The sequence below is a fragment of the Gallus gallus genome, chromosome 2 (assembly GCF_016699485.2).
Source record: "Gallus gallus isolate bGalGal1 chromosome 2, bGalGal1.mat.broiler.GRCg7b, whole genome shotgun sequence".
Classification (NCBI taxonomy): Eukaryota; Metazoa; Chordata; class Aves; order Galliformes; family Phasianidae; genus Gallus; species Gallus gallus.
Window position 1 is genome coordinate 810978 of NC_052533.1, and position 24115 is coordinate 835092.

General features: G+C 50.8%; 2 protein-coding genes and 1 long non-coding RNA gene across 5 annotated transcripts in view; 2 read left to right on the plus strand and 1 right to left on the minus strand.

Annotated features, from left to right (window-relative positions):
* The window catches only part of GIMAP7L5 (GTPase IMAP family member 7-like 5), a 598436-nt gene that overhangs the window by 403846 nt on the left and 170475 nt on the right, over nucleotides 1-24115 (plus strand). The gene's annotated exons all lie outside the window — the stretch shown is intronic.
* Nucleotides 5174-10605, minus strand: LOC124418180. Its single transcript, XR_006936275.1, has 3 exons — nucleotides 10264-10605; nucleotides 7949-8547; nucleotides 5174-7835 (listed from the first exon to the last, which is right to left on the minus strand). It is a non-coding gene; the product is annotated as an uncharacterized LOC124418180 (long non-coding RNA).
* The window catches only part of SMARCC1 (SWI/SNF related, matrix associated, actin dependent regulator of chromatin subfamily c member 1), a 67565-nt gene continuing 53046 nt past the window's right edge, over nucleotides 9597-24115 (plus strand). For 2 of the 3 annotated variants that reach the window (XM_025147375.3, XM_046927752.1), the window contains exons 1-6: nucleotides 9597-9873; nucleotides 14547-14666; nucleotides 16337-16422; nucleotides 18215-18241; nucleotides 20249-20330; nucleotides 21791-21883. In XM_025147375.3, coding sequence (XP_025003143.3) covers nucleotides 9601-9873; nucleotides 14547-14666; nucleotides 16337-16422; nucleotides 18215-18241; nucleotides 20249-20330; nucleotides 21791-21883 — 681 coding nt within the window. In that variant the 5' untranslated portion in view covers nucleotides 9597-9600. The remainder of the gene's footprint in view (nucleotides 9874-14546; nucleotides 14667-16336; nucleotides 16423-18214; nucleotides 18242-20248; nucleotides 20331-21790; nucleotides 21884-24115) is intronic. The other variant, XM_015281170.4, reaches the window with a different exon arrangement.

Here is a 24115-nt window from a genome sequence, read left to right on the forward strand (position 1 = left end):
AACAGATTAGTGCTGTGCTTCAAGCAGCAGCATTGCTAATCTCCTGAAGGTGCATACTGCAGTGGTTGCACTTTTATTCTTCAGATGATAAAGCTCATTTTTTGTAGATTTATATTATAGAAATCCAGAGGATTCTGGAAGTACTCCAAATTACAAGCTTCTAAATCTGTTTAAATAGCTATTTTAATCCACAGTTCCTTGCAGTGTGGTGTATTGTGTCTCTGTCATTCTTGAAGAGTTAAGAGGCATACAGTCATCTCACGCCCAGCTGAAATACTCCTTCCTGCTTTCTGTATTACATGGAATTTTATGCTTGCTCTGCTTGCAATTAACCATTCTTCCTAATCACAAGGAAGGCATTGTATATTTTATTGTATATATATCCATTTTGGATAAAAGAAACTATTCTGGCAGTGCACGCTTCTGCTTGTAAAGTTGAAAAGCAATAGGTGGAAGAGTTGGGGTGCCAGGCATTCCAGGTGGGCACTGTTCTGTATATAAAGCCAGCTCTGCTCAGGGCTCCGCTGCCTCAATCTCATTAACAGCTGAGTCCATGAAAGGTGAGAAGAGAAAGGGCAGGAGAAGCCCAAACTTATTTTGCATCCCCATACCTCCATGTTCCCATATCAGCAGGGCACGTATTCCTGTTGGGCAAGCTATTACTAGTTTTGTTAGGAAGAATGTGCATCTCTTACATTGGCCTGCTGGGGTTGGGAAGTTGTGAGCTGCTGATGTTCGCTTGCTGTGCTGCCACACTGAGCAGCCACACTTGGTGTGCTCACAACAATCCCACTACCGTGTGAAAGCAGGAGCCAGAGCACAGCACGAGGCTGCTGGGATCAGCACTGGGACTGCGTGGGCATGGGCTGCCCAGGGAGGTGGTGGGGTCAGCCTGGCCTTGAATGCCTGCAGGGATGGGGCATCCACAGCCTCCCTGGGCAACCTGTTCAGTGCGTCACCACCTCTGGGTGTAAATCTTCCTCCTAACATCCAACCTAAACCTCCCCTGTCTCAGTTGAAAACCATTCCCCCTTGTCCTATCCCTATGACCCTCATAAGGGAAACCTCACCTTTTCATCAGTCGATGACTTTTAAATGATCTTCAGCAGTTTAAAATAAGTGACAGAAGACTCAAACCAGTGAAACTCTTCTGAAACATATCCTCCTTCTTTAATGAGCTGGAGTTGGTTTCCACTTGGCTTTCTTTAACAGGCACATTATTACGCCAAAGTGTAGTTGGGTTTGTTAATAATGTAATGTGTAGATGGTAAGCTGGTCTCATCCTTGGCTTTCTTGTGAGGGGACACAACTGCTGCATGTTGAGTACGCGCTCTGTTGTGCCATTGCCATTGCAAACTGTCATGAACAAACCAAACTGACAGAATATAGAAGCAAAAAAATACAACAAAAACTTTCATGTTGAAAATACATCGTCAGCTCAACTCATGTTTGTGGTAGTCAAGGCATGAGCTACAGCATGATTAAAGAGGCTTTAATGAGTTTGGGCTGAGGCTGCTTAGCCTTGAGTGGGGATGGATGTTATTTTCTATGAGAGGGGTTGTGGAGACATCATCCATGAGGATCAGCTGAGGATGCACTGAGCACACAACAGGCAGGCTTGGTGCTGAATGAGTGTGAGGAACCTGCTGGAAGATGCTTCAGTAACACACCAGTATCGGTCCACGATCAGCACTTATTTGGCTTGGACTGATCTCTGATGCTTTGAACTCTAAGAGCCTCACAGAGCTGGGATTGTAGGAGTGTTTAAATAGTGCTGCAGTTTGGCACAGCGGGGTTGGAAGATTGCTCTGTTTGTGGGATAAGACATGGAGTAACCACTCACAAGTGAGAAGAGTAAAAAGTTATCTGATGGAGGAAAAAACGGTCAAGTTGAGGTTACAGCACATCAAAGAGAAGAGTACATCTGTATTAATATCGGTGTGGTTTGTTATTGGAGTTTGTTAGAAATGGGACCAGCCCAACGAGTTCCACAGGTTGCATTTTGGACTGTATTTTTGTTTTGGAGGGCTGTAACTTTTTCACCTTCCACTTCATTTTGGAAACAGCCGCTGTTCTTGCTCTGCAGAGCACTGACTCTTCGTTGGAGGTTTTTGTTCCCCACTGCCAGCATTTGCTCTGCTCTGTGCTCCCTGGGGAGCTGGTGACCCTGCAGGGCCAGCAACAACACCAATGGATCTCCAGTCCATGCAACCCCACTTTGGTTTTCTGTTCACTGTTATTAACAGGTTTGTTGTTTGCAGAGGAGCAGCACCTTGAAGGAACATCCAGACACAGCCCTCCTGCTTCCTGACCTCAGCACAGGGATGCTGATCTCTGCAATGCCCTGTCCTTGTCCCCAGGCTCCTCCAGCCCGTTCTTCCAGCCCAGTCCCTCTCACTGGCAGCTCAGCAGTGGTGAGTTAAAAGAAAACTGTGACAAATTAATCTGAAAAGGGAGAGCAGCCTTTGCAGTAGCTGGGGAATACCTCTCTTATCTGCACTGTCTGAGGCTGCAGAGCCACTGGGAATTCAGATTGGTCTTCACATCTGATGCGCTGCTGGGAAATGCATTCTGGATGTTGAGTTTAAACATGTCTCCAGAGGCAGCACTTGGCTGGCTGGGTGCCTGCTGCACTGCTTCCCAGCTACATCACTTGGGTCTGGATTTAATACCGAGTACATTCTACTGGTTCCTTTTTAAAGCAGCTGGCAATAAACACATCATGTTACGGCTTTATTTTGGCTACAGATTAATTGTAGAGAATGTAATTGCTTCCCCATTTGAAGCCAGGGGGAAGCCCACAGAGTAGGTCATCAGCTTCTTGGAGCATCACCTGGGAGATGGTCTTTAACATTTGTTTGTTTTTCTATAAGTAGGTGAGGATTAAAAATCAAAAGCATCCTGCAACAACTACTCCTCTACCTAGGAAAGCACCAAGTCACTCCTGGTTCTACCGCTGTGATGAGCAAAGGAAACCTTGAGGGATAGGTTGGGACTTGTTACACTTAGCACTGCTCCCTTCCTCTTTTAGCTAGTAGGCAATTATCAGATCCGATCAACAGAAACAGACCTTTCCCAGAGCACAGCTCTTGTGCAGTGTTCTGCAGGTTTGGCCAACTGCACGCCTTCGGTGCTTCAGATCCACCTCACGGTGTTCAGTGTGGCACTCGTGAATCTTCACTGGGCCCTTCACTGTCCAGGAGGGGACAATGGGCTGAGCTCTTCCATCGAGCCTGCAGTCCCCATTACATCGCTTTCACTCCCAGCAGCTATTCAGTTCCTGAGTTCTATAGTTCCTGCATTTACTGCCTCCCATGCATGGGCTGTTCTCCCTCTCTGATGCATAGAAATGTTGAGCTAAACTATGAGTTGGCAGCTTGGAAGCTTTTCTTCCAGGTACAATCTCTGCTTCCTAAGCAGGTTTTTGAGGATGTGTCTATTGCAGCTTTCAGCACATCAGTGACAATCACAGCCAACCTCATGGTCACTGAGAACTTCAGTTTGCTGCTTGGCCTCTTTGCCTGGAAACAACAGGATGTTTGTTTGAGAATGGAGCAAACAAGATGTGACACTGTGGAGGCTTTTCAGCTTAAAGGGACCACTTCCATCCCAGAACGCCGGTCTCATCCCAGCTCTGCAGGCAGCCACGGCACGTGGGCCTTTTTGGAAATGCACCTGAAGACCGCTTTGGGATCCTTCCATCCCACACTTCCTGGCAGGCTGCTCCAGAGCCTTCCTCCTGAGGTTGTGAGTGCTGACTTCTAAACGCTGGGATGTTCCCACCCGTCTCCACAGCAGTACCCCTCACACTCAGAAAGGTGGTGCTCTTGCATATTTTTACTCTTTTTTCTTCCTTACTTTGTAAGGCTAGAACAGTAAAGCTCCTCAAGCCTAATGAAGCAGCAGGTTTTTACTCTTTGCAGTACTCTTAAGAAGTGATAAATATTGCCTGGATTTAAACGTTACTGCCAGTCACGTTTGTTGTTGCAGTGATCTCAAGCTCGTGTTGTCTCTGACAGCTGAAGGACAGCAGAGCTCCAGGAACTGAAGCCTTTCAGTCAAGTGAACTCTAAAGTAAGAAAACAATCGTATTGGTTTGTCTCAATCATCTGTGGCCATTCCGAGAACGTGCAAATGGCTCATTAGCAGTTGTAGTGCTTTCACCAGTTATTAAATTCTGCTGGGCCAGTAAGCAAAGTCAAACTGTGTTGCAGTTGCAGATGAAGTTGGTGCAAAGCAGCAGGGATGAGGGCTGCAGTGGTGCGTCAGCTGTGGGTCACCACTGCGAGCTGCCTGCACAACAAAGCCTGTAATTTAATGCCCTTGGCAGTTATTTGTGCATCTGTATCTCATGATTCAGGCTGACAAAAACATTCCCAATTCAGAACATAAGAAAAAGTATAAAAATGGGAGTGATACCACATGTCTGTGCTGGTTCCCAGTCACTCTGAATGGGTTAGATGGTGCTTATCTCAATTTCAGAACAGTAAGCTTGGCCTGCAGGATGGATTTCATGCTCTAAGTATGCAGACAAAACTCTTCCTGGTTGGAGGATAATTCTGATGAGTTCTCGAGTCACCAATCCAAGAATGGAGGTGTGGAAGGAGCCCAAGGGGAGCAGCTGCTTCCATCAGTGAGGGAGCAGGTACTGATCTCATGAGCAGACACAGAATCACACAGAATCATAGAGTCATAGAGTGGCTTGGGTTGGAAGGGACCTCAAGGATCATGGAGCTCCAACCCCCCACCACACACAGGGCCACCAACCTCCCCATTCCATACCAGCCCAGGCTGCCCAGGGCCCCATCCAACCTGGCCTTCAACACCTCCACGGATGGACGGGGCATCCACAGCCTCTCTGGGCAGCTGTTCCAGCACCTCACCGCTCTCATATCAAAGAACTTCTCCCTCACATCCAACCTCAATCTGCCCTCCTTCAACTTCACACCATTTCCCCTCGTCCTGCTGTTATCTGCCCTTTCCAAGAGTTGCCTCCCCTCCTGTTTGGAGGCTCCCTGTAGGTTCTGGAAGGCTGCAATGAGGTCACCCCGCAGCCTTCTCTTCTCCAGGCTCAACAAGCCCAGCTCCCTCAGCCTGTCTTTGTAGGGGAGGTGCTGCAGCCCTCTGAGCATCTCTGTGTCCTCCTCTGGACCCTCTCCAACAGCTCCCTGCCTTTCCTGTATTGGGGGCCCCACACCTGGGTGCAGTGCTGCAGATGGGGCCCCATAAGGGCAGAGCAGAGAGGGACAATCCCCTCCCTGTCCTTGCTGGCCACCCCTCTGCTGATGGAGCCCAGGATCCCATCTGCTTTTTGAGCTGCAGGAGCGCACTGCTGGCTCATGGTCAGTGTTTCATCCACCAGGATAAAAGGAAGAAAGCTTCATTTGTTCTTCATTGTAAACTGCACAGAGATCTTGATTCAAGAAGTTCCTTTAAATTGAAGAAATCTTTGTGTGTCCATTGCTTTGCTCATACAGTTCAGCTACATAACAGAAATATTGATAAAATAGAGCCTAATCAGCAAAATGGTAATGCAGCGTGTCACAGCCCTGTCAACCATCAGCTTCCTACAAAGCTCAGCCTCCTGTTGTGAGAGCTGTGACTGCACTGTTTCATATTTCTTTCTCCATTTTTCCTTTGGCTCGTGCCCCGGCTGTGGCTGCGATGGCTCACAGCCCTTACAGCAGCTTGGTGCCGTTTGGCATTTAGGAGGAAAACACTGCTGATAACACAGTGATGTTTTAGTTGTTGCTGAGCAGCACTTACACTCAGCCAAGGACTTCTCCGCTTCCTGTGCTGCCCTGCCAGCAATGGCAGCATTTACTGCTGCAGAGGTTGCTTTCCATTCATTTGCTGTGTCTCCCAACTGTTCTACCTGCTGCCTGCACAAAGGACCGTCAGCTGTATGCCCACAGGTTTGCACGTGCTGTTTGCGTGGCTGAAAGCTGAATTGTTCTCTGCCTCTCCTTCAGTGGGACGACAACACATCTGTCTCGGCTTTTATTAGGACAGCTTCCTGCTTCTGAGACCTCTGCCTCTCATCACAGCTGGAATTGATGTTTTCATGGGTTGGTGAGCAGTGCAGTGGGGACAGGGACTGAGAGATCATACTGCTGCTAATCCTTCCTTCTGGAAGAAGGCCCAAGGAGCATGGGCACATGGAAGTACCTCCAGGTCACTTCAGCTGGAGCAGTTCTGTCTGTAGCAGCCAGTGTGCTTTGCTGGTTTGTCTTATTTCTTTTCACAAGTTTTGTTGTTTTTTCATTCCTTAATGCTTAACTCTTCTCTTGGTGCTCAGGATGAGTGAAAGGACAGCAACTGCCTGAGAAGCCGTGAGATGCTTTGGAAGGAGAGGGCTATTAATTACTGAAGCACCAATGGAGCGATGCAGTCATTGAATTGTACGGAGGAGATGGAGTGATTTGGCCCAAACTGTGCCTCACCTTACAGTGCTCCCCACACACCAATCTTATTTCGGTTTACTGCTTTACATAACTAACAGAGCTTCCAGCAGGGCTTCACTGTAGGCCCTCCTCCTCCAACAAAGCAGATGGCTGACGGGCTCCACCAGCTTCTCCAGTTACTGACTTTAATTGCCTGAATGATCTGTGTGTGCACAGATCTGCCTGCACAGCCCTGAGAGCTGCACCAACTTGCAATCCCTGTCTGTAAGCAGTGAGAGCAGAACGATGCTGCCTTGCTGTGAGATGCCAGAGCTGCCCTGGAAGTGATGGAGGAAGCAATGGGGGTGAGGGTACTCAGTTTTGGTAGAGAAGGACTGGGTTCTTGACATGAAAAAGATATTAGTAATCATAACAGTGTGATACTGTGGCTTTGGTGTGTAAAAGCAAAGCTGGGAAGAATTAAAATGTGAAGACAAGTCTGAAATGGAAGCATGTATGGGCTGGTAGCTACTTACCAAGCTACTTTAATGTAAACGTCACCTGGCTTCAGCTCACATGTTCTTCTTTGAAACAACTACACTGGCATCTAAAGTACATTTTCTGACAGCTGCATGAGCTACAACTGCTCAAAGGATGCAGCGTGGGTGCCTGCTGAGACATGGGTGAAGAACACCGGGATAAAGCAACTTCATTCTTTGTTGCACCTTAAGTCATTCAAAACCAATACTGACCCGGAATTTGGCGATTACTGCTGGGTGTGGGACTGGGTCACCTACATGACATATTTCAGACAATTGCCCACATCATAAGATAGTGCTTTCTGCCAAAAAAGAAACAACAAAAAAACAACCTAACTTTGCTATAGATTAAATTCTGAAGCTACCAGAGGAACTGAACTTCCTTCTCATCCTTACAGACAGTCTTCTAAGTGCTGTCCTACACTTCAGAACAGATCTGCCCTTTCTTTGGGCTCAAGTGCACAGCGTCTGCTCTGGAAGGCTTTTTAGGTAAGAGTGGAAAGTAAGGGATGTGAGTGGAGATGGCAAGGCCGTGCCTTGATACCAGCAGACAACTGAACTGGTGCTCCTGGAAGTGTGAACAGCACACCGTCAGTGTCCACTGATCTTAAAATGTGGGTTTGCATTCACACCGTGGCAGACTTAAAGCTGATTTAAAGCTGGCGTTCTAAATTGAATCAGCAGATCTGGGGGAACAGTGAGGAGATTGGTTCTGTACCGTTCTGGTTCCAGGCTTTAACTTGAGCGACTTCTTTCTCTGCTTTTCACTCCACAGAATGCACAGCCACAGTAGTTTATATCTCGCACTCACTGCTCTGATCAAAATCCCCAAGCAATGAATTTCACCCGCCAGGATTCTGATGGTTCAGGTATCCAAACTGTGCAAGGAGAGCCTCATGGTCTGTGCCAGCATCTGAAAGAACAAGGTAAGATAACCTCTGCTTAATCTTTCACAATTTTCTCAAAGAATCCTATTAGCCTCAGAACTCACTGTAGGGTAGCTGTTTATGTTGGCACCTAACTTACTCCTAGTCGTGTTTTTCAACTTCCCTGTCTTCTGCATTGTTTATTACATGCCCTTCTGAAGTCACTGAAGGAGCGATGTCTGCAGCCTTGCTGCTTGAGGATGGGTCCATTGGCACTGCTGCTTGGCATCCATCACATCCCGTTGCAGGTGATCAGAATCATAGAATCATAACGGTTGGAAAAGACTTCTGAGATCATCAACTCCAATCCCACCCCCACCGTGCCCACGGTGTCCCTCAGTGCCACATCTCCATGGCTCCTGAACACCTTCAGGGACGGTGACCAGCCACTGCACAGCCTGTACCAATGCCTTACCACTCCTTGGAGGAGAATTTGCTCCTAATATGTGATCTGAACGAGCAGCCTGGGCTGCTGGCTGAAGCTGTGAGGTGTTGGCTCCTTTCTGCTGAGGAATGCTAGGATTGCTGTCCTGCAGCAAGGGGTCAGCTGCCTTCAGAAGTAAAGGGAACAGACAACGTAAGGGCAGCCCTACCTGAGAGCAAACACAAGGAGTGCAGACCTGATGCTTCGCTGTCAGCTGTCCTTGAGATGGACGAGCAAATATGACAGGGTAAAGGGCTCTCCACCACCTCTCTTTCCTGAGCAGGAAAAAAACAACCAAGAGCCACGCAGAGACAAAGTGACTTCCAACACAGAGCATCACAGAATTGCAGGGAGTGGAATTGACCTCAAGAGATCAAGTCCAACCCCTATAACGTGAAATTATCCCAAAAGGTGCTATCAGAAATTTTCATCTGCCACCAACTGCTGGGAACACAACCTGGGTGTGTGGAGCAGAACAACGTGGGCTCCTCCCCGCGTCCCTCAGCTCCTGTCCCAAACAGCGTGGGGCAGTGGGGAGCTCTGCGTGGGTCAGATGGGGGAGAAGGGGCAGATTGAGGGGTTCTGTGTGGGTTGGAAGGGCCAGATTGAGATCTTGGGTGGGGCAGGAGAGGCAGATTGAGGGGTTCTGGGTGGGTCAGAAGGAGCAGATTGAGGGGTTCTGGGTGGGGCAGAAGGGGCAGATTGAGGGGTTCTGTGTGGGGCAGAAGGGGTATGTTAAGGATCCGTGTGGGTCTGAAGGGGCAGACTGAAGAGCTCTGGGTGGACCAGACCTCCCCTCATCCCATTCCTGGCTGCGAGCCTCTGCTGGGCCCCGCCAGCCCCTCAGAGCACTCGGCACAGCTGAGGGAAGAGCAGAGCCGACCACGCGAGCACCAGAGGGCGCATTTAACAAAGCGAAACCCATCGACGCGCAGCAGCAGCGGCACAGAGGGAGTTAAAAGTCACCACAGACATAACCGTCAGTGTGGCCAGGCCATTTCGGCCTGAGGAAGGAGGGCGAGATCCCCTCACAACGTTCATCAAACAGCACCGCGGTCTCTCGAGGCCGCTTTTCTGCGCGGTACCACAGCGCACCCCGCGAGCCGCGCTCCACCTCAGCGCTAACGGTCCCGCCGGGCGGACGCAGCACCGCGCGTGCGCCGCACGCGTGGGCGGGAAGAAAGGGGCGCGGCGGCGCTCCGCGCACGCGCAGAACGGGCGGGCGGGCGAGCGGCGCACGCGCCGAGACGGCGGCGGCGCGGAGTGGGGGAGGGGCGGCGGCGCTCCCGAGCGGCGCCAGCGGGGGCGGGGCGCCCGGCGCGGGGCGCATGCGCGGCGCGGGGCTCGGGGGAGGCGCAGGGCCGCGGCGGCGGCGCTCGGCGGCGGCAACAATGGCGGCGGCGGTGGCAGCGGGCGGGGGGAGCGGGCCCGGGGCCGCCGCGGCGGCGGCCGTGGGGGTCGGCGGGGGAGGCCCGGGCCTGGCCGCGCTGTCGGTGGCGAGGCGGAAGGACGGCGGCCCGACGGGGAAGTTCTGGGAGAGCCCCGAGACGGTGTCTCAGCTCGACTCGGTCCGCGTGTGGCTCGGCAAGCACTACAAAAAGGTGCGGCCCGGTTGGGGGCGGGCGGCGGCGGTACCGGGGGCGGCCCGGGGAGGGCTGGGAGGGCTCAGCCCAACAAAGGGCCGCGGCGACGGCGGCGCGGAGCCGCTCCGGATCCCCCGCAGCGCTCCCCGGGCCGCCCCTCGGGGTCCCCTCCGGACCCCCCAACCCCTCAGGATCCCTTTAGGAACCTCCCCGGCTCCCCCACCCCCCCCCCTTATGAGGCCGCCCACGACCCCATCTCAGAGCCCCTCAGGATCCCTTTAGGAACCTCCCCGGCTCCCCTCCCCTCAGGGGCCGCCCACGACCCCATCTCAGACACGCAGGATCCCTCTGAGGGCCCCGCGTTGCTCCCCAGCCGCCCTCACCGCCCCCTCGGGACCCCTCACCCACCGATCCCCACGTGGGGCCGTCCCCGTTCTGTTCCGGCCCCGTTCCTCTTTCATACCGTTCGTCGCTCTCTGTGCTTTGCTTGTTTTTAAGGCGCTGGCGCTGCCCGATGGCGGTGTGTCCTTCCCATAGCTGGGCCTGAAGTGGAACTTGTAGGAGAGTAACTCTGCTCTGGGGCAGCTGTTGGAACCGGGTGGGCTTTGAGGTCCCTTCCACCCCATCCTATTGTTCTGTGATCTTTAAGGTTCCTTCCAGCCCAACCCATCCTATGCTTCTTTCATCTTTAGGATCCATTCCAACTCATCTAATTGTTCTGTGATCTTTAAGGTTCCTTTCAGCCCAACCATTCTGTGGTCATAGAATCACAGAATGGCCTGGGTTGCAAAGGACCACAATACTCATCCAGCTCCAACCCCCTGCTATGTGCAGGGTCACCAACCAGCAGCCCAGGCTGCCTAGAGCCACATCCAGCCTGGATCCCATGGCTCGATTATTTGCCTCATGGTCTTCCAGAAGGGTTCTTGGACTGCCCAGGGTTAAACGCCACGCAGTGTTTGGAGGTGTTGTACCAGTCTGGCCACATGTCTGTGGAGAGCAGCCGCATGTGTGGGTCAGCACAGTGCTTGGAGCTTTGTGTGGTGGTTAAGAAGTGGTGCTGCAAAGGTGTGTGTCTTTAACTGGAGTCCGTTTTGATGGCACTTCTGTTGCTGAGTTCCTGAGGGGAGGAAGGTTTGTTCTTTCATTGCCTTTTTGTCAGGAAATCTCTGGCCAGAGAAAGCCATGAGGGCGCTTGGGGAATGGAGCATCTGTGTTCTGGGGCCTGGCTGAGAGCTGGGGATGTTTGGTCTGGAGGGGAGAAGGCTCGGGAGACCTCCCTGCAGCCTTCTGGGACTTAAAGGGCGCTGATAGACAGGAAGGAGAGTGACTAACAGTGATAGGAGGGGGTGGGGGTAGCTTTAAGCCAAAGAAGAGGAAATTTAGGGCAGTTGTGAGGGGGGATCCTTCACCCAGAGGCAGTGAGGTGCTGGCACTGCCTGGAGCTGTGGTGCCCACCCCTGGAGGTGCCTGAGGCTGTGGCTGAGCCATGGGCAGCCTGAGCTGGGGGGCAGCCAGCCCATGGACCAGGGTGGGGTCTTGGGGGGGGAGGGACACTGAGGTGTCCTTTCCAGCCCAGTCCATGCTATGATTCCATGGTGATATGACCTTTAAGGTCCCTTCCAACCCAATCCATTTTGTGATGCTATGAAATGCCGACCAGCGTGCGATCAGCCTGCTGCTTTTTAAAATAACCTTGAGCCGGCCCCTGCCATTTTACAGGAGAGCCATGGTGTGCTGAGAGCTGTCACAGTGTGGGCAGCGCTGCAGTGAGCGACACCCCGTGTGTTGGTTCCCCTGCAAGGCCTGTCCTAGGCTGGTCATCAGCAGCGGGAGCTCTCGTCCCATGCTCCAGAGCAAACCCACTGCCATGGGGTTACACCTATCGGTATTGCTGGCTATGAAGTACCACTGTAGAAGTAGCTGTAAGACCATAAGTCGCAGAACTGATGGCTCTCTGAAGCTCAGAGGGTGGGCTCTGCTCCTCACGTCCCACCGTGTGCTCTGTCCTCAGCCCTGTTCCCTTAATGCAGGTGGTGCAGAAGTGCAGCCTGCACTTGAGGAGCGAGGGACAAACTGGGCAGTTCACTTCTTGTTGTGTTGCTGCTCAGGGACCTCTAAGGCTGCACATTTCTCTGTGTTTGCAGCTCTTTTGTGTTCTGGCTGTTACAAAAAGGAACAAGGCTGTAAGTGAAATCCAAGTGTTGTGGTGCTGATTTGCCTTTGGCTGTTGCCCAGTTATCTGGGATGGGATGGTCTTTGTCTGGGGAAGGAAGGGATATCTGTGCAGCAGTCTGCAATGCAGCGCTGTGACGGGGTTGGTTGAGGTCAGGAGCCACAGCGATGCTGGGTATACAAATCCATCCGTGCTGTCTGTGACAAAGGCTTTTCCCATGCAGCTGTAATGGCAAATCTGCCAGAGAGGATCAGTGGTTTCCCCTGCAGGCAGTGCCTCTCTGCTCTCCAGTGGTTTCTTGTAGTTGTGGTTGACTGGGAAGTGTGCAGTGTGGGTCAGGCTGTGACACAGTCCTCTTACACCAGAGCTGTTGGGCTGGGGATCGTGGAGTCATAGGATGGTTGGGGTTAGAAGGGGCCTTTAAGGTCATGGAGTTCCAACCCCTGCTGTAGGCAGGGACACCTCCCAGCAGACCAGGCTGCTCACAGCCCCATCCAGCCTGGCCTTGAGTGCTTCCAGGGAGGGGACATCCACAGCCTCACTGGGCAACCTGTGCCAGTGTCTCATCACCCTCACAGTAAAGGAGCCATGCAGTGCTTCTGGAGCTGGTTCTGGCTGCTGTGGGGAGGAGAGGGAAGCTTGCAGTCATGGCTTTAGCCTCATTAGCTCCTCCAAAACCACGGGGTGCCCATCAGGAAATCATAGCTCTGCTGCACCGGAGCCTGCAGGGCAGACCTGCGTTCTCCTGGCTGCTGTGATAGAGGAGTGGCTCTGCTTCCTTCTGAAGGCTTGTGGCCCCCTAAGGGGAGAGCTGGGGCAGGAAGGCTCCCGTACACAAGGATGGCAAGGCAGTGAGTGCAGAGTGGCTCCAGGGCTGCTGTCCCCATCACAGTGGGTTTCTGGTGCCATAAGGCGGCTGTGGTGCTGTGTGGGTTGGCTGAATTCAGGTCTTGGTTTGCCAATGGTTTCTATTTTCCAGCAGCCATAAGTACAGATCTGCTTTGTACTGCTTCCCTGTTAACTCAAGCTGCCAATGTTTGCTGTTTTCATACATTTTTGATGCTTTACTATTTGCCAGTACAGTTAGACTCAGCACAAACAGCGTTGACTTCTATCCAGTTTAAAGAAGCAAACATAGCAGCATTGGGTGGGCTTCCCCCATGGGGTGAGTTACTGTGGTTATGAAGTTGTGTGCTGTTCACTGTTGGCAGAGCAGTGAAGGCTGTGGGGCTGCAGAGCCCCTGCACTGTTGTCACCTCCCCAGAGAACGCAGAGGGAAGGCACAGCGTTACAGCTCTGCTTTGCTGGGAGGTGCTCACCGTGCTTTTGTTTTCACATTGGTGCAACCCTGAGTGCTGTACAGCAGCGCCCTGCCCTGCAGCTGCTGTTCTCTTGGTCGCGTGGCAAAAGGCATTGCTGAGCTGGGGGCTGTTCTGCTCAGGGCTGTGTGCAATGCAAGGGCTGAAATGTGCGAAGAGATGGAGCTCTGGAGCTGAGATGTGCTCATCTACACACTGCTGGCTGTGGCACCACGCCGGAACAGATGGCAGATAGGACACACTAAGAGCTTTGAAAGTATATACTGCACTGTGTGCATTTAAGTCATCCTTGTTGGTGTAAGGCGCGGGTAAAAGGTGTGCTGGTGCTGTTAGCAGTGGGATGGAAGGCTCACAACCTGCAGGGATGCTCAGCTTTGGAAATGCAGCCTTGGGTCTGATGGAGCTGTGTTCCCAACCGAGTGTTAGGTGTGGAGCTGGGACACCTCGGGGAATTGGGGCTGTTTGTGCCCTGGAGCAGCTGGGCTGCGTCCCACGTGTATGGCAGGAGCTGTGCAGTGCTGTAGGACACAAAGGGAACGCTGCTGTGGTCTGTCAGTGTGGATAGCACTTGGGGAGGCTTGGGAGGTCTGACCACTGTGTAACGCTGTCACTTTCATCTTCTGAATGTCCCAGCTGTGGTTTTGTAAGGGGCTTTAGGAGGATTTGATGTGGAAGAAGCACAAAGGTTTCCCAGCTCATGGATGTGAGTGGCTGTAGGGGAGCTGATGTTACCACATGTTCTGTGTGAGCAAGTCATGTTTGTTCTACTATCAGCAGTCTGGGTGAGAAGGCTGCATCCCGTTAGTGCACACTGTTACATTGGGAGTAACGTGATTTTACCTTCTCTGATTTCCCCTTTCCATATCTGTGTGACGTTTGGAAGTGATTGGTCCTAAAGCATGCACTGAAGTTGCTGTAGGAAGCCTTGTGCCTGCCTGGGCTGTAGTTGGCCACTTGCTGTATTAGGAATAGAGTCAGACTGAGGTGGTCAATGTCTCTGTGAGGCACTGCTGGCTGCAAGGAATCCGTGCTGATGCACAGATAGGTGCAGTGCGCTCGCCCCATACCTGACCCTTATCCCCAGCAATCCCTGAACTCTGCTCTGCAGCTGACCAAGCAGCCTGGGGACTCAGTGAGCCTCTCTCCGTGTTGTGTCAGCCTCTGTGCCAAGGCAGCCTGTGTGCTTTGTCTTTCAGTATGTGCAAGCAGATGCTCCTACCAACAAAACGCTGGCTGGGCTGGTGGTGCAGCTGCTGCAGTTCCAGGAAGATGCCTTTGGGAAACACGTCACCAATCCTGCCTTCACCAAGCTCCCGGTGAGTGCCATGCAGCTCTGTCTCCTTGGGGCTGTGCTGCTGCCCTCAGTGCTGGGGCTCTGCTCAGCCCGTGGCTTCAGTGGTACATCCTCTGCAAGGGGCTGAGGTCTGGGTACACGTTTGGAGATGATTTCCTCACTGCTGGGGGAACGTTTTAATTCCTAGTGAGCGTCTTATGTGAACTGTTAAGCATTAAATCAAACCTGTTGGCACTGATGCATGACTTTATAATCGTAGTCATGGAATGGCCTGGGTTGCAAAGGAGCACAGTGCTCACCCAGTTCCAACCCCCTGCTATGTGCAGGGTCGCCAACCAGCAGCCCAGGCTGCCCAGAGCCACATCCAGCCTGGCCTTGAATGCCTGCAGGGATGGGGCATCCACAGCCTCCTTGGGCAACCTGTTCAGTGCGTCACCACCCTCTGGGGGAAAAACTGCCTCCTCATATCCAACCTAAACCTGCCCTGTCTCAGTTTAAAACCATTCCCCTTTGTCCTATCACTATCCACCCTTGTAAACAGCCATTCCCCCTCCTGTTTATATGCTTCCTTCAAGTATTAGAAACACCTGACACCTGAATAACTAGAAATTCCAATGAAGCCATCTCACCTGTGATGCCATTGAAGCTGGAAAAAGGCAGGAGCACGTCTGTAGCAGTGCAGTTACCTCGTTAGTCCAGGACAGCTCGCCAGTCACTCCCTGCACTGACAGACAGAAGAAGTCCCAGCCTTTAAGGGTTGCTGGGAGCATTTCGAGTTCAAACTTGGTACGCCTTTACCAGTGGCATCCTCGTGACTGCATTCAGAGCTCAGCCCTGTTGTGCCTGCCATCCTGTGTGCCTTGAGAAGGATCTTGCCAAAGGAACAGGAACTACAAAGCACACGTGGTGAGGGGAGGGCTGCAGCAGTGCTTTGAGTGCAGGTAGCAGTGAGGCCTGGCACTGCACTGAGGCTGCTGGCTCTGCTTGAGCTGCAGCTGGCAGGGATGCGGTGCTGAACCAGCCCTGTGCCTGGGTATGGGGCAGAGATGTGTCTGCAGCACATGCCTCGTGGTTACAGCACTGAAAGGCTTGTCCAACCTTGTTAGTTCTCAAATAAGAAAATGTCAATTACAACCTTCACTGAAACACATAGTAGTTGCTTAACGACAGGTAGTGAGGAAGCAGCCCTTAAAGCAGCAGATTGTGAGGCCAGTTGATCTCAGTCGCCTTTTCATGATGGATTTTGCTAGGTGAAACAGTGAAGGGATTCTGTCTCACCAACGATTGCCTCCTGGTTTTAGTGTCATTGCTAAAAGCTCTTTCCTTCTGTTATCCCATGGCCCCCTGAGGGGCAGCTGCCCACCGTGCTTCAGGCTCTGGGGCACTTTGGGTGCGCAGCAGAGCTCTGAACAGGTGGTGCAGCACAGGCAGCTCTGTTCCTTTTGAATGCTTCTGAAGGATCTTTTGTGTGCTGGTTTTGGACAGCAGTTATGTGATATGTCCCAGAGCTGCTTCTCTTTCCCTTAGCAGCCCTAGAGCCAAGGAAGGCAGTGTTCCGTGTCATTCCCATGCCTGGTGGACGAATGGATTTAAAGCATTTGTCAGTAATGCTAATGGGTGTGATTTGGTGCTCGTTATGCATTAGGAAACACTCCTGAGTGCCACCTTGCTCACTTTTCTTTCTGGTTCCAGGCAAAGTGCTTCATGGATTTCAAAGCTGGAGGTACATTATGTCACATTCTTGGTGCTGCTTACAAATATAAGAATGAACAGGGCTGGTAAGTTCTGATTTTGGTTTATACACCTTTTGCATGTGATGAAGCACATGAAATGCCTATGCAGACTCCTTGAGATTTAATACTTGCTGGAGAATTGGGTAGGCAAGGGAGTTGGAGATGGGAAGAGGACTTTTTTCCCTGCTTTGCTGATGGTAGCTTTGTCTAAAGGAACAGCCACATTCCTCAATTTAAAGACGAGTTGTCCAAGTTTGAGCTCCTGAGCTTTGAGGTTGGGAGTTGATTACAAACTTGAGACTTTTTTTTTTTTTGCATTTATTTGCCATCTCACACAGCAAATTAACCCCTTCCTGTAGGATCTGCTTCCCATCTAGAAGACACAAATTGTTATTACTGCATTGAGCCATGGGGTTTAGTCGTAGCTGGGAATATGATTTGTTGCAAAGACACATAAAAACAAAGTGATCCTCTGCTTCTCAGCCTCCATAAATGAGGAGTGTGAGTTAAAGCACTGCCCTGTGCCACTGACATGAGTATTAAAGCTCTTTATGTGATATCCACGTAGTTCTGGCTTCTGCATCTCTAAGTTAGAGTCATAGAATCATAGAATGGATCACAGAATGGCCTGGGTTGCAAAGGAGCACAGTGCTCACCCAGTTCCAACCCCCTGCTATGTGCAGGGTCGCCAACCAGCAGCCCAGGCTGCCCAGAGCCACATCCAGCCTGGCCTTGAATGCCTGCAGGGATGGGGCATCCACAGCCTCCTTGGGCAACCTGTTCAGTGCGTCACCACCCTCTGGGGGAAAAACTTCCTCCTCATATCCAACCTAAACCTGCCCTGTCTCAGTTTAAAACCATTCCCCCTTGTCCTATCACTATTCACCCTCACAAACAGCCGTTCCCCCTCCTGTTTTATACATTCCTTTCAAGTACTGGAAGGCCACAATGAGGTCTCTCTACAGCCTTCTCTTCTCCAGGTTAAACAAGCCCAGTTCCCTCAACCTTTCTTCATAGGAGAGGTGCTGCAGCCCTCTGATCATCAAGATCCTTCCAAGGTCCATCAAGGTCCTTCCAGGAAGGCATGAGTTACTGTATTTGAGAGCATCAGGAGGAAAATGAGGATGAGAAGTCTTAAGATAAAAGCAAGCAGAGATGGGTTTTGTACAGGCATTTAAATAACTCTTGATCTGATGTTGTGCAGACCTGTAAGAGCGTTCCTGGAACTGGCTGTGTTTCTGTGACCCACAAAAGCAATTCAAAAGGCAAAAATCCAGTTATTCTGGTAGGGCTGGTTGGTTTTGAGTTGCTCATACTCACGTCAGCACATTGGATATCTGAGTTGCTTATATATGGGAGAGCTGGAAGGAGTGAAGTGCTGCCAGGCTTTGTTTCCTTACTGCCAGCGCCTGGGGCGCAGTGCCTGGTGGCAGTGTTCTGTGTGCAGCAGCATTCAGATTGCCTTGCTGCCTCTTTGCCTGCAGGTAAATGTTCATCAAGTAGGAGCCACTTCCGTGTTCCCCTTTTTTATTCCAGAACAAATTGAGTTCTCACTCATTGCAGTTCGTCAGCACAGCGCAGGCACACGGCTGCCTCCTCTCTTCTCACTCTCTTGCTGGTTCCTCAGCACTAGTGGGTAGTGCCTTGTGTTCGTGCATGTGGGATGTAGAGGGAAGTAATACTGGAACTTAACTCTGAGAATCAGATTTAGATCTTGGAATGTGTCCTTCACTGACCCAACCAAATAATACGTGGTGTTTTGCCTGAAATATGATTTTTTTTAATGGTTTGCATTGTCGCTCTCGCTTAACCTGTTTGTGAATGATCTGTCTTATAGGAGAAGTACCTTTCCTCGCCATAATAGGTATGTCTGAAAAGTGCACTTACCCAGTGCAGCTGGACATACCCTGTCTGTCACTGCCATTGAAGTGGTTGGTGGCTAAAACCTGCCCGAGGTGTCCGTAATCTGAGCACGGGAGGGATTAGTACTGCTATTTCATCTCCTTTACAAAGAGCTCTATTGCTTGGTACATGGGTGTGCTTCTCTTCAAGTATGGGTTGCAAAAGTGTGGGGCACGAATAGCATTTAATGAATCCAAAATGCAGATTGTAGGCAACCAAATGCAACAGCTTTGATCAAACCAGAGTGCCTTACACGCCTTTGTATCAGAGGTACTGACAGCTGTTGGCCATGTAGGAAGGTAGATTTCATTTGCATTAATTTACCATTTATTGCCATTTGCTTCCTTGGAACGTTACCAATCTGAAGCACACATGGTTTGAATAAACCATGAAACATCAATGCATGAGTCCTGGAGAAGTGGCTGGGCCTTGGCTCAGCATCCTGTGTGTGTCAGTACAGCAGTGCATTGAGCTGTGCTGTGCTTGTCCTGCCTTGAGTCAGCACACAGCTCCCACACGCACAGACAATGGGCATGCCAGGATATCCTCTGCCATTTGTTCCCCAGCTCTTTAGAGGGAGGGGGTGCATCTGTACTACTGATGGAGGGTAGAAAGAGCCTTCTGATGCTGTCTGGTGCTGCATTGGGCAGCTGCTGTCTGATGTGCTGAGAGCCCCCAGTGAAGGAAGACATGGCAGTCTCAGCTGACGGGTCTGTTACGTTCAGCAGTGCTGCTGTGATGCCCTGGCTGTGCAGTCATGGGTTTTCTGACTTCAGTCCTGCTTTGGTTTACCTTTGTAGCGTATTTTTGAACTTTAAACATTGATTTGAGGTGTTACTGGAAAGAAGCGTGTGTCTAAAAGAAACTGTCATGACACGTATGGGCACAGCGCTGCATTCTGGTGCTTGAAGCTGCACTCTGAACTCAGAGCAGCTCTCCAGGGTAATGAGTTCATGGCTGTGGGAAGTATTTCTACATGCTGAAATCCCTGTCCCACTCCTGGCTGCCAGCTCAGCATTCCAGTTCAGAGCACTCTCAGCCCCTGCTGGTGGCTGTTTCCAAAGCTGCACAGGCAGGGAGGTGCAGCAGGCAGTGCCTGACCGCCCCAGGGCGATGTTGTGCTGTGCTGAGCCTGCCTTGGACTCCTGCAGCTCCGTACCCGTGGCTCATGCAGTGCTATCAGTGCCCAGCCTGACCCTGGCACGGCATTCAGGTCCTTCACTCGAGGTTGTTCATCTGCGACACATGCAGGTGGGTCTGCAGGATGCCTGCTGGGGCTCTCGTGCTTCTGCCCTTCCCCATTTCTCACAGGCACTTCTATCTGCACTGTCACTCCCAGAGTTGAGTTCCTTTGTCACTGCAGCAGGGAGCTTAAAGTACCACAGTCCCATAAAGACAGTCATCTTGCTGGACTCGATGGTCTCTCTGAGCCCCTTCCAACTCGGGCTGTTCTGTAATGCTGATGTGGGTTGTTAGCTGCCCTGTGCTGTGCGTGGGGCCCTTCTCATGGCTCAGGGCCCTCCCTGAGGGGTTGCCCGTGTTCCTGGGCTGCATTTTGGGGTGGGTGCTGGGAGCACCCAGCAGTTGGACAAAGTCCACCGTTGGGTTGTGGGTTTCCCCCTCCAGCTGTTGAAACCTGCCTTGAATATTTGATGGTTTCCATTGAATTACCCCTTGTGTCTGCAGTGGAACACACAACCCTTCTGCAGGGCTTTGCTGGACAATTCCAGCCTTTGTTTTTCTTAAACCTATCGCAAATCATTTTCATTTTGTTGACTCCTTCATTGTGTTGCTTTTTTTTTTATACTCGAGGGCTGCCAAGCAAAGCAAAACTACTTGATTGTGCCCTGAGTGTTCCCATGTAGCTTCCACAGTGTGTTGTTTTTCATGTGTAACATGAGAGATTCTTTGCTTCTGAGCAGGGGAAAGTTGAATCCTTTCATACTTTTTGAATGGTTTCCCTCTACAGGCGGAGGTTTGACCTGCAGAACCCATCCCGGATGGACCGAAACGTGGAGATGTTCATGAACATTGAGAAGACACTAGTGCAGGCAAGAGGCTCAGAGCAGAGCACAGAGTTCTCTGTGCATAGAATCACAGAATGGCTTGGGTTGGAAGGGACCTCAAGGATCATGGAGCTCCAACCCCACACCACACACAGGGCCACCAACCTCCCCATTTCATACCAGCCCAGGCTGCCCAGGGCCCCATCCAACCTGGCCTGGAACACCTCCAGGGATGGATGGGGCATCCACAGCCTCTCTGGGCAGCTGTTCCAGCACCTCCCCACTCTCATAGCAAAGAACTTCCCCCTCACATCCAACCTCAATCTGCCCTCCTTCAGCTTCACACCATTTCCCCTTGTCTTGCTGTTATCTACCTCAGCTGTGAGCCGCTGAAGAGCTTCCCCTTTAACTTCTCTTTAAGTATTAAGCACTTCCCTCCCTCTCCCTCCCCTTCTTGATCACATTTGTGTTAGCACTTGAAAACTTCAGTGTTCACACTGATATTTGGTGGATACACGCAGGGTGAGGAAAAGAATGCCGGTAAGGTTGGGCAGTGCATCCCCAGTATCTCCATCATCCCATGCAGGTCCCACCTTCAGGGCTGAGTAACTGCTGCTCTGCGCATCCAGTCTTCCCTCCTTGAGACTTCCAGCTTTGTAGTGAGATTGAGTCTTTCCAGGGCTGGGATGTGTTTTGACCCTCACTTCTTCTGTCAGAGCTCCATTGCTGCTACCAGAGGGCAGCAGGTAGCAGTTCTGTGGAGCTCCATCTGTAGTTAATTGCTCTGGATGAGAATAACAAAGTATTCTGTACTGCTGGATGAGAATAACAAAGTATTTTTCCCAAACTCTAAAGCCTGAGCTCTGTCTTTTATTGTCAGACAGTATAACAACAAATGTAACTTCCAAGTGATTGTCCAAAATGGAAATAAGAGGAGAGAACAAGAAGAAACAATACTTCATGTTTAAAAAGCATTAAAGTCACATAGCTGTCTAATACATAGTAATGTGCATGTTATATCCCAAATGAATGGGATGCATCCCTGTCAGGGCTGTGGGAGCGCACAGAGCCATGTGGCAGTGGGACAGATTTGGGCTTTTACTTGACACACTTGTATTCTTATATTCAACTTATATTCCCTTTAATGAATGTCCTTTCACAATGCTTTGAAACCCAAGGTGTGACTTTCATTGAGAATGTTTTGTGAAAGCAGGAATAAGAACTGCTGTGGTTCTTACGTGGGGGTTGTGTTCCCATTCCCTGTGCCAACAGCCCTCTGATGGGCAATAAGCACACTGCAGAAATGAGCTGAGGGTGAGGCTGCAGCAGGGACTGGGCATGGCAATGTTGTCCCGAGGGGTTCTGGGGCTGGACTTAGCACATCTCACCTGTCTGACACTTCTGGGTCCCTTTGAGCTTTCTGCAGCGTTGGTGATTGTGATAGGAATTGTTTGGTTTCTGTCCCAAATGGTCTGCTAATTACTTATTTTGCCTCCTCTCCGCAGAACAACTGTCTGAGCAGACCAACCATCTACCTCATTCCAGACATAGAGCTGAAGCTGGCTAATAAACTGAAGGATATCGTCAAACGCCACCAGGTAACCGACACAGCACTTCCTAGGACAGTGTGTGTGCGTGACTGCAGCATCCTGGTGATGTGTGGGCTGTGTCTGACAGCACAAGGCAGCAGCAAGAAGTCCGTTCCCACAGGTCAGCCATCTGTGGAATGCCATTAGTGGTTATCATCACGTGGGTGCTGAATCATTACTCTGCTCTGAAAGTAAATGAGCTTCCGAGGCTTAAAGCAGCAAGCAGTGTGAGATGTGTTTTCTCACTGAGGTTGCTGCAGGCCTGAGCTGATTTAATGTTGAATTCTGCTTACGTAAAGCAGAAGCTCACAGTTTGTCCAAGTCTGAGCCCAAAAAAGGCAGTGCATAGCATAACTGTTCGAGACGTGTGGGAGCAAGCATAAAGAAGTTTCAATCTTAAAAATGCTGCCTTTTTAGGTCTTTCTTTTTTTTACTTATTTATGCTGAACAGAGCACGAGCAACATCAGGTTCTTGTTAGTGCATTTCCACAAGTCAACATGTTTGTAACTGAACATACTCAGTGATGGCCTGAACAAGGTTAATGGCTTCTGCTTTTAAAGCATGAGTGGGCTTTCACTTCTCTTGAGGGAAATACTCTGGAATGTGAACTCTTTGGGCAGATGGGACCGAGTGGAGCACTGCTGTGGGTGAGCTGGGAAGGAATGTGCTCTGTAGCTCTTCGTGAGAAGAGAACTCACTGCTGGTAGCCATAGGGAAAGCTTTCCAGGTTAAATGTATTTGCTGTGTTATGGTTATGAATCATCTTCTCAGCCCTAACCGTATAGCTTTTCTCGAGTCACTCATAGTTCTTCAGCTGAATCCAGGTGCTTGCTGTTGCTGAGATGAGGGTTGATGCTCTCTGCAGTCTGCTGATGAAGTTGTTGCTGTTTCTCATAGTGATTTTCTTTATGAATGCTGATTTCTTTATAAGAAGCAGCAGAATGATAACTGAGGACCTTTAAAGCAGGCGATGAGCAGGGTGAGCATTTGTACTTGTCTGCCACCAACTCCTACACCTGGCTGTGCTTCCAGACGCGTTCAGTTTGGCAGAGGCAGGAAGCAAAGCCTCACGTTCTGCTTATATCCTTCACAGAGCTGCTGTAAAGTCGTCCATCCCTTTCCCTGCAGTGAAGGCAGAGCTTAGGAAGGCTTCCTGTTTTCCTGGTGTCTGCGTATTTTTTACCTGAAGCTCTGTAGGAAATAGATGAGCCATACTGATATGATTCAGGTTAGGTACCTGGAGAGGCCTCTGCAGCTCATGGCCAATGAAGGGAGAGCTCCCATTACTGTGCCTCGGGCACTCTGCGGATCCTTCAGTCACACCTGGGCATGTCCCTTCACTCCTGAAGGAGTTTAAATTCTTCTCACTTCACAGCTTTCTTTTCTTTGCTGCTGCTCAAAGAGCCCCTCCTCTCCTTCCCAGTTCTGTGTTACTGCTAGGAGAGAAGTGGTCACATTTCAACCTCTGACAGCAGAGCAGTCTCCCAGTATTCCTACCATCTTCAGGCTTCATAACATTTCTCTCCTCCTGATGGCAGGTGGCAGCCTTGCAGGTCAGTTGTTCACATACTGTTTTCTGTACACTGTTCCATCTGTTCTTAAGTCCTTTAAATATATCTGTCCATTGGTTATGGAATATAAATTCTGAATAACGTTCTCACTCAAACTGTACCAAAACATAATTCCTCCTCTGCAAAAGAGCTCTGTGAAGTTCTGCTTTCTGTGGAGATGACTGTTCATCTTCAGAGAGTGGTGGTGTCTGTAGTGTGTGGGATGGTCCAGATATCACAGAATGGTTGGGTTGGAAGGGACCTCAAGGATCACGGAGCTCCAACCGCCCACCACACGCAGGGCCACCAACCTCCCCATTTCAGACCAGCCCAGGCTGCCCAGGGCCCCATCCAACCTGGCCTCAAACACCTCCAGGGATGGACGGGGCATCCACAGCCTCTCTGGGCAGCTGTTCCAGCACCTCCCCACTCATAGCAAAGAACTTCCCCCTCACATCCAACCTCAATCTGCCCTCCTTCAACTTCACACCATTTCCCCTCGTCCTGCTGTTATCTCCCCTTTCCAAGAGTTGAAGATATCTAACAGATCCCCAACTACCTAGCAGGATTTTCATCCATGATGATGTAGGTCCCCTTGGAGTGTAATTGTGGCATCTTTGTGAGCGTGTGACATTCACTTCTTGCTGCTTCTATGTGAATTGTTGTAAACCTTCAAGAATAGAAAGTATG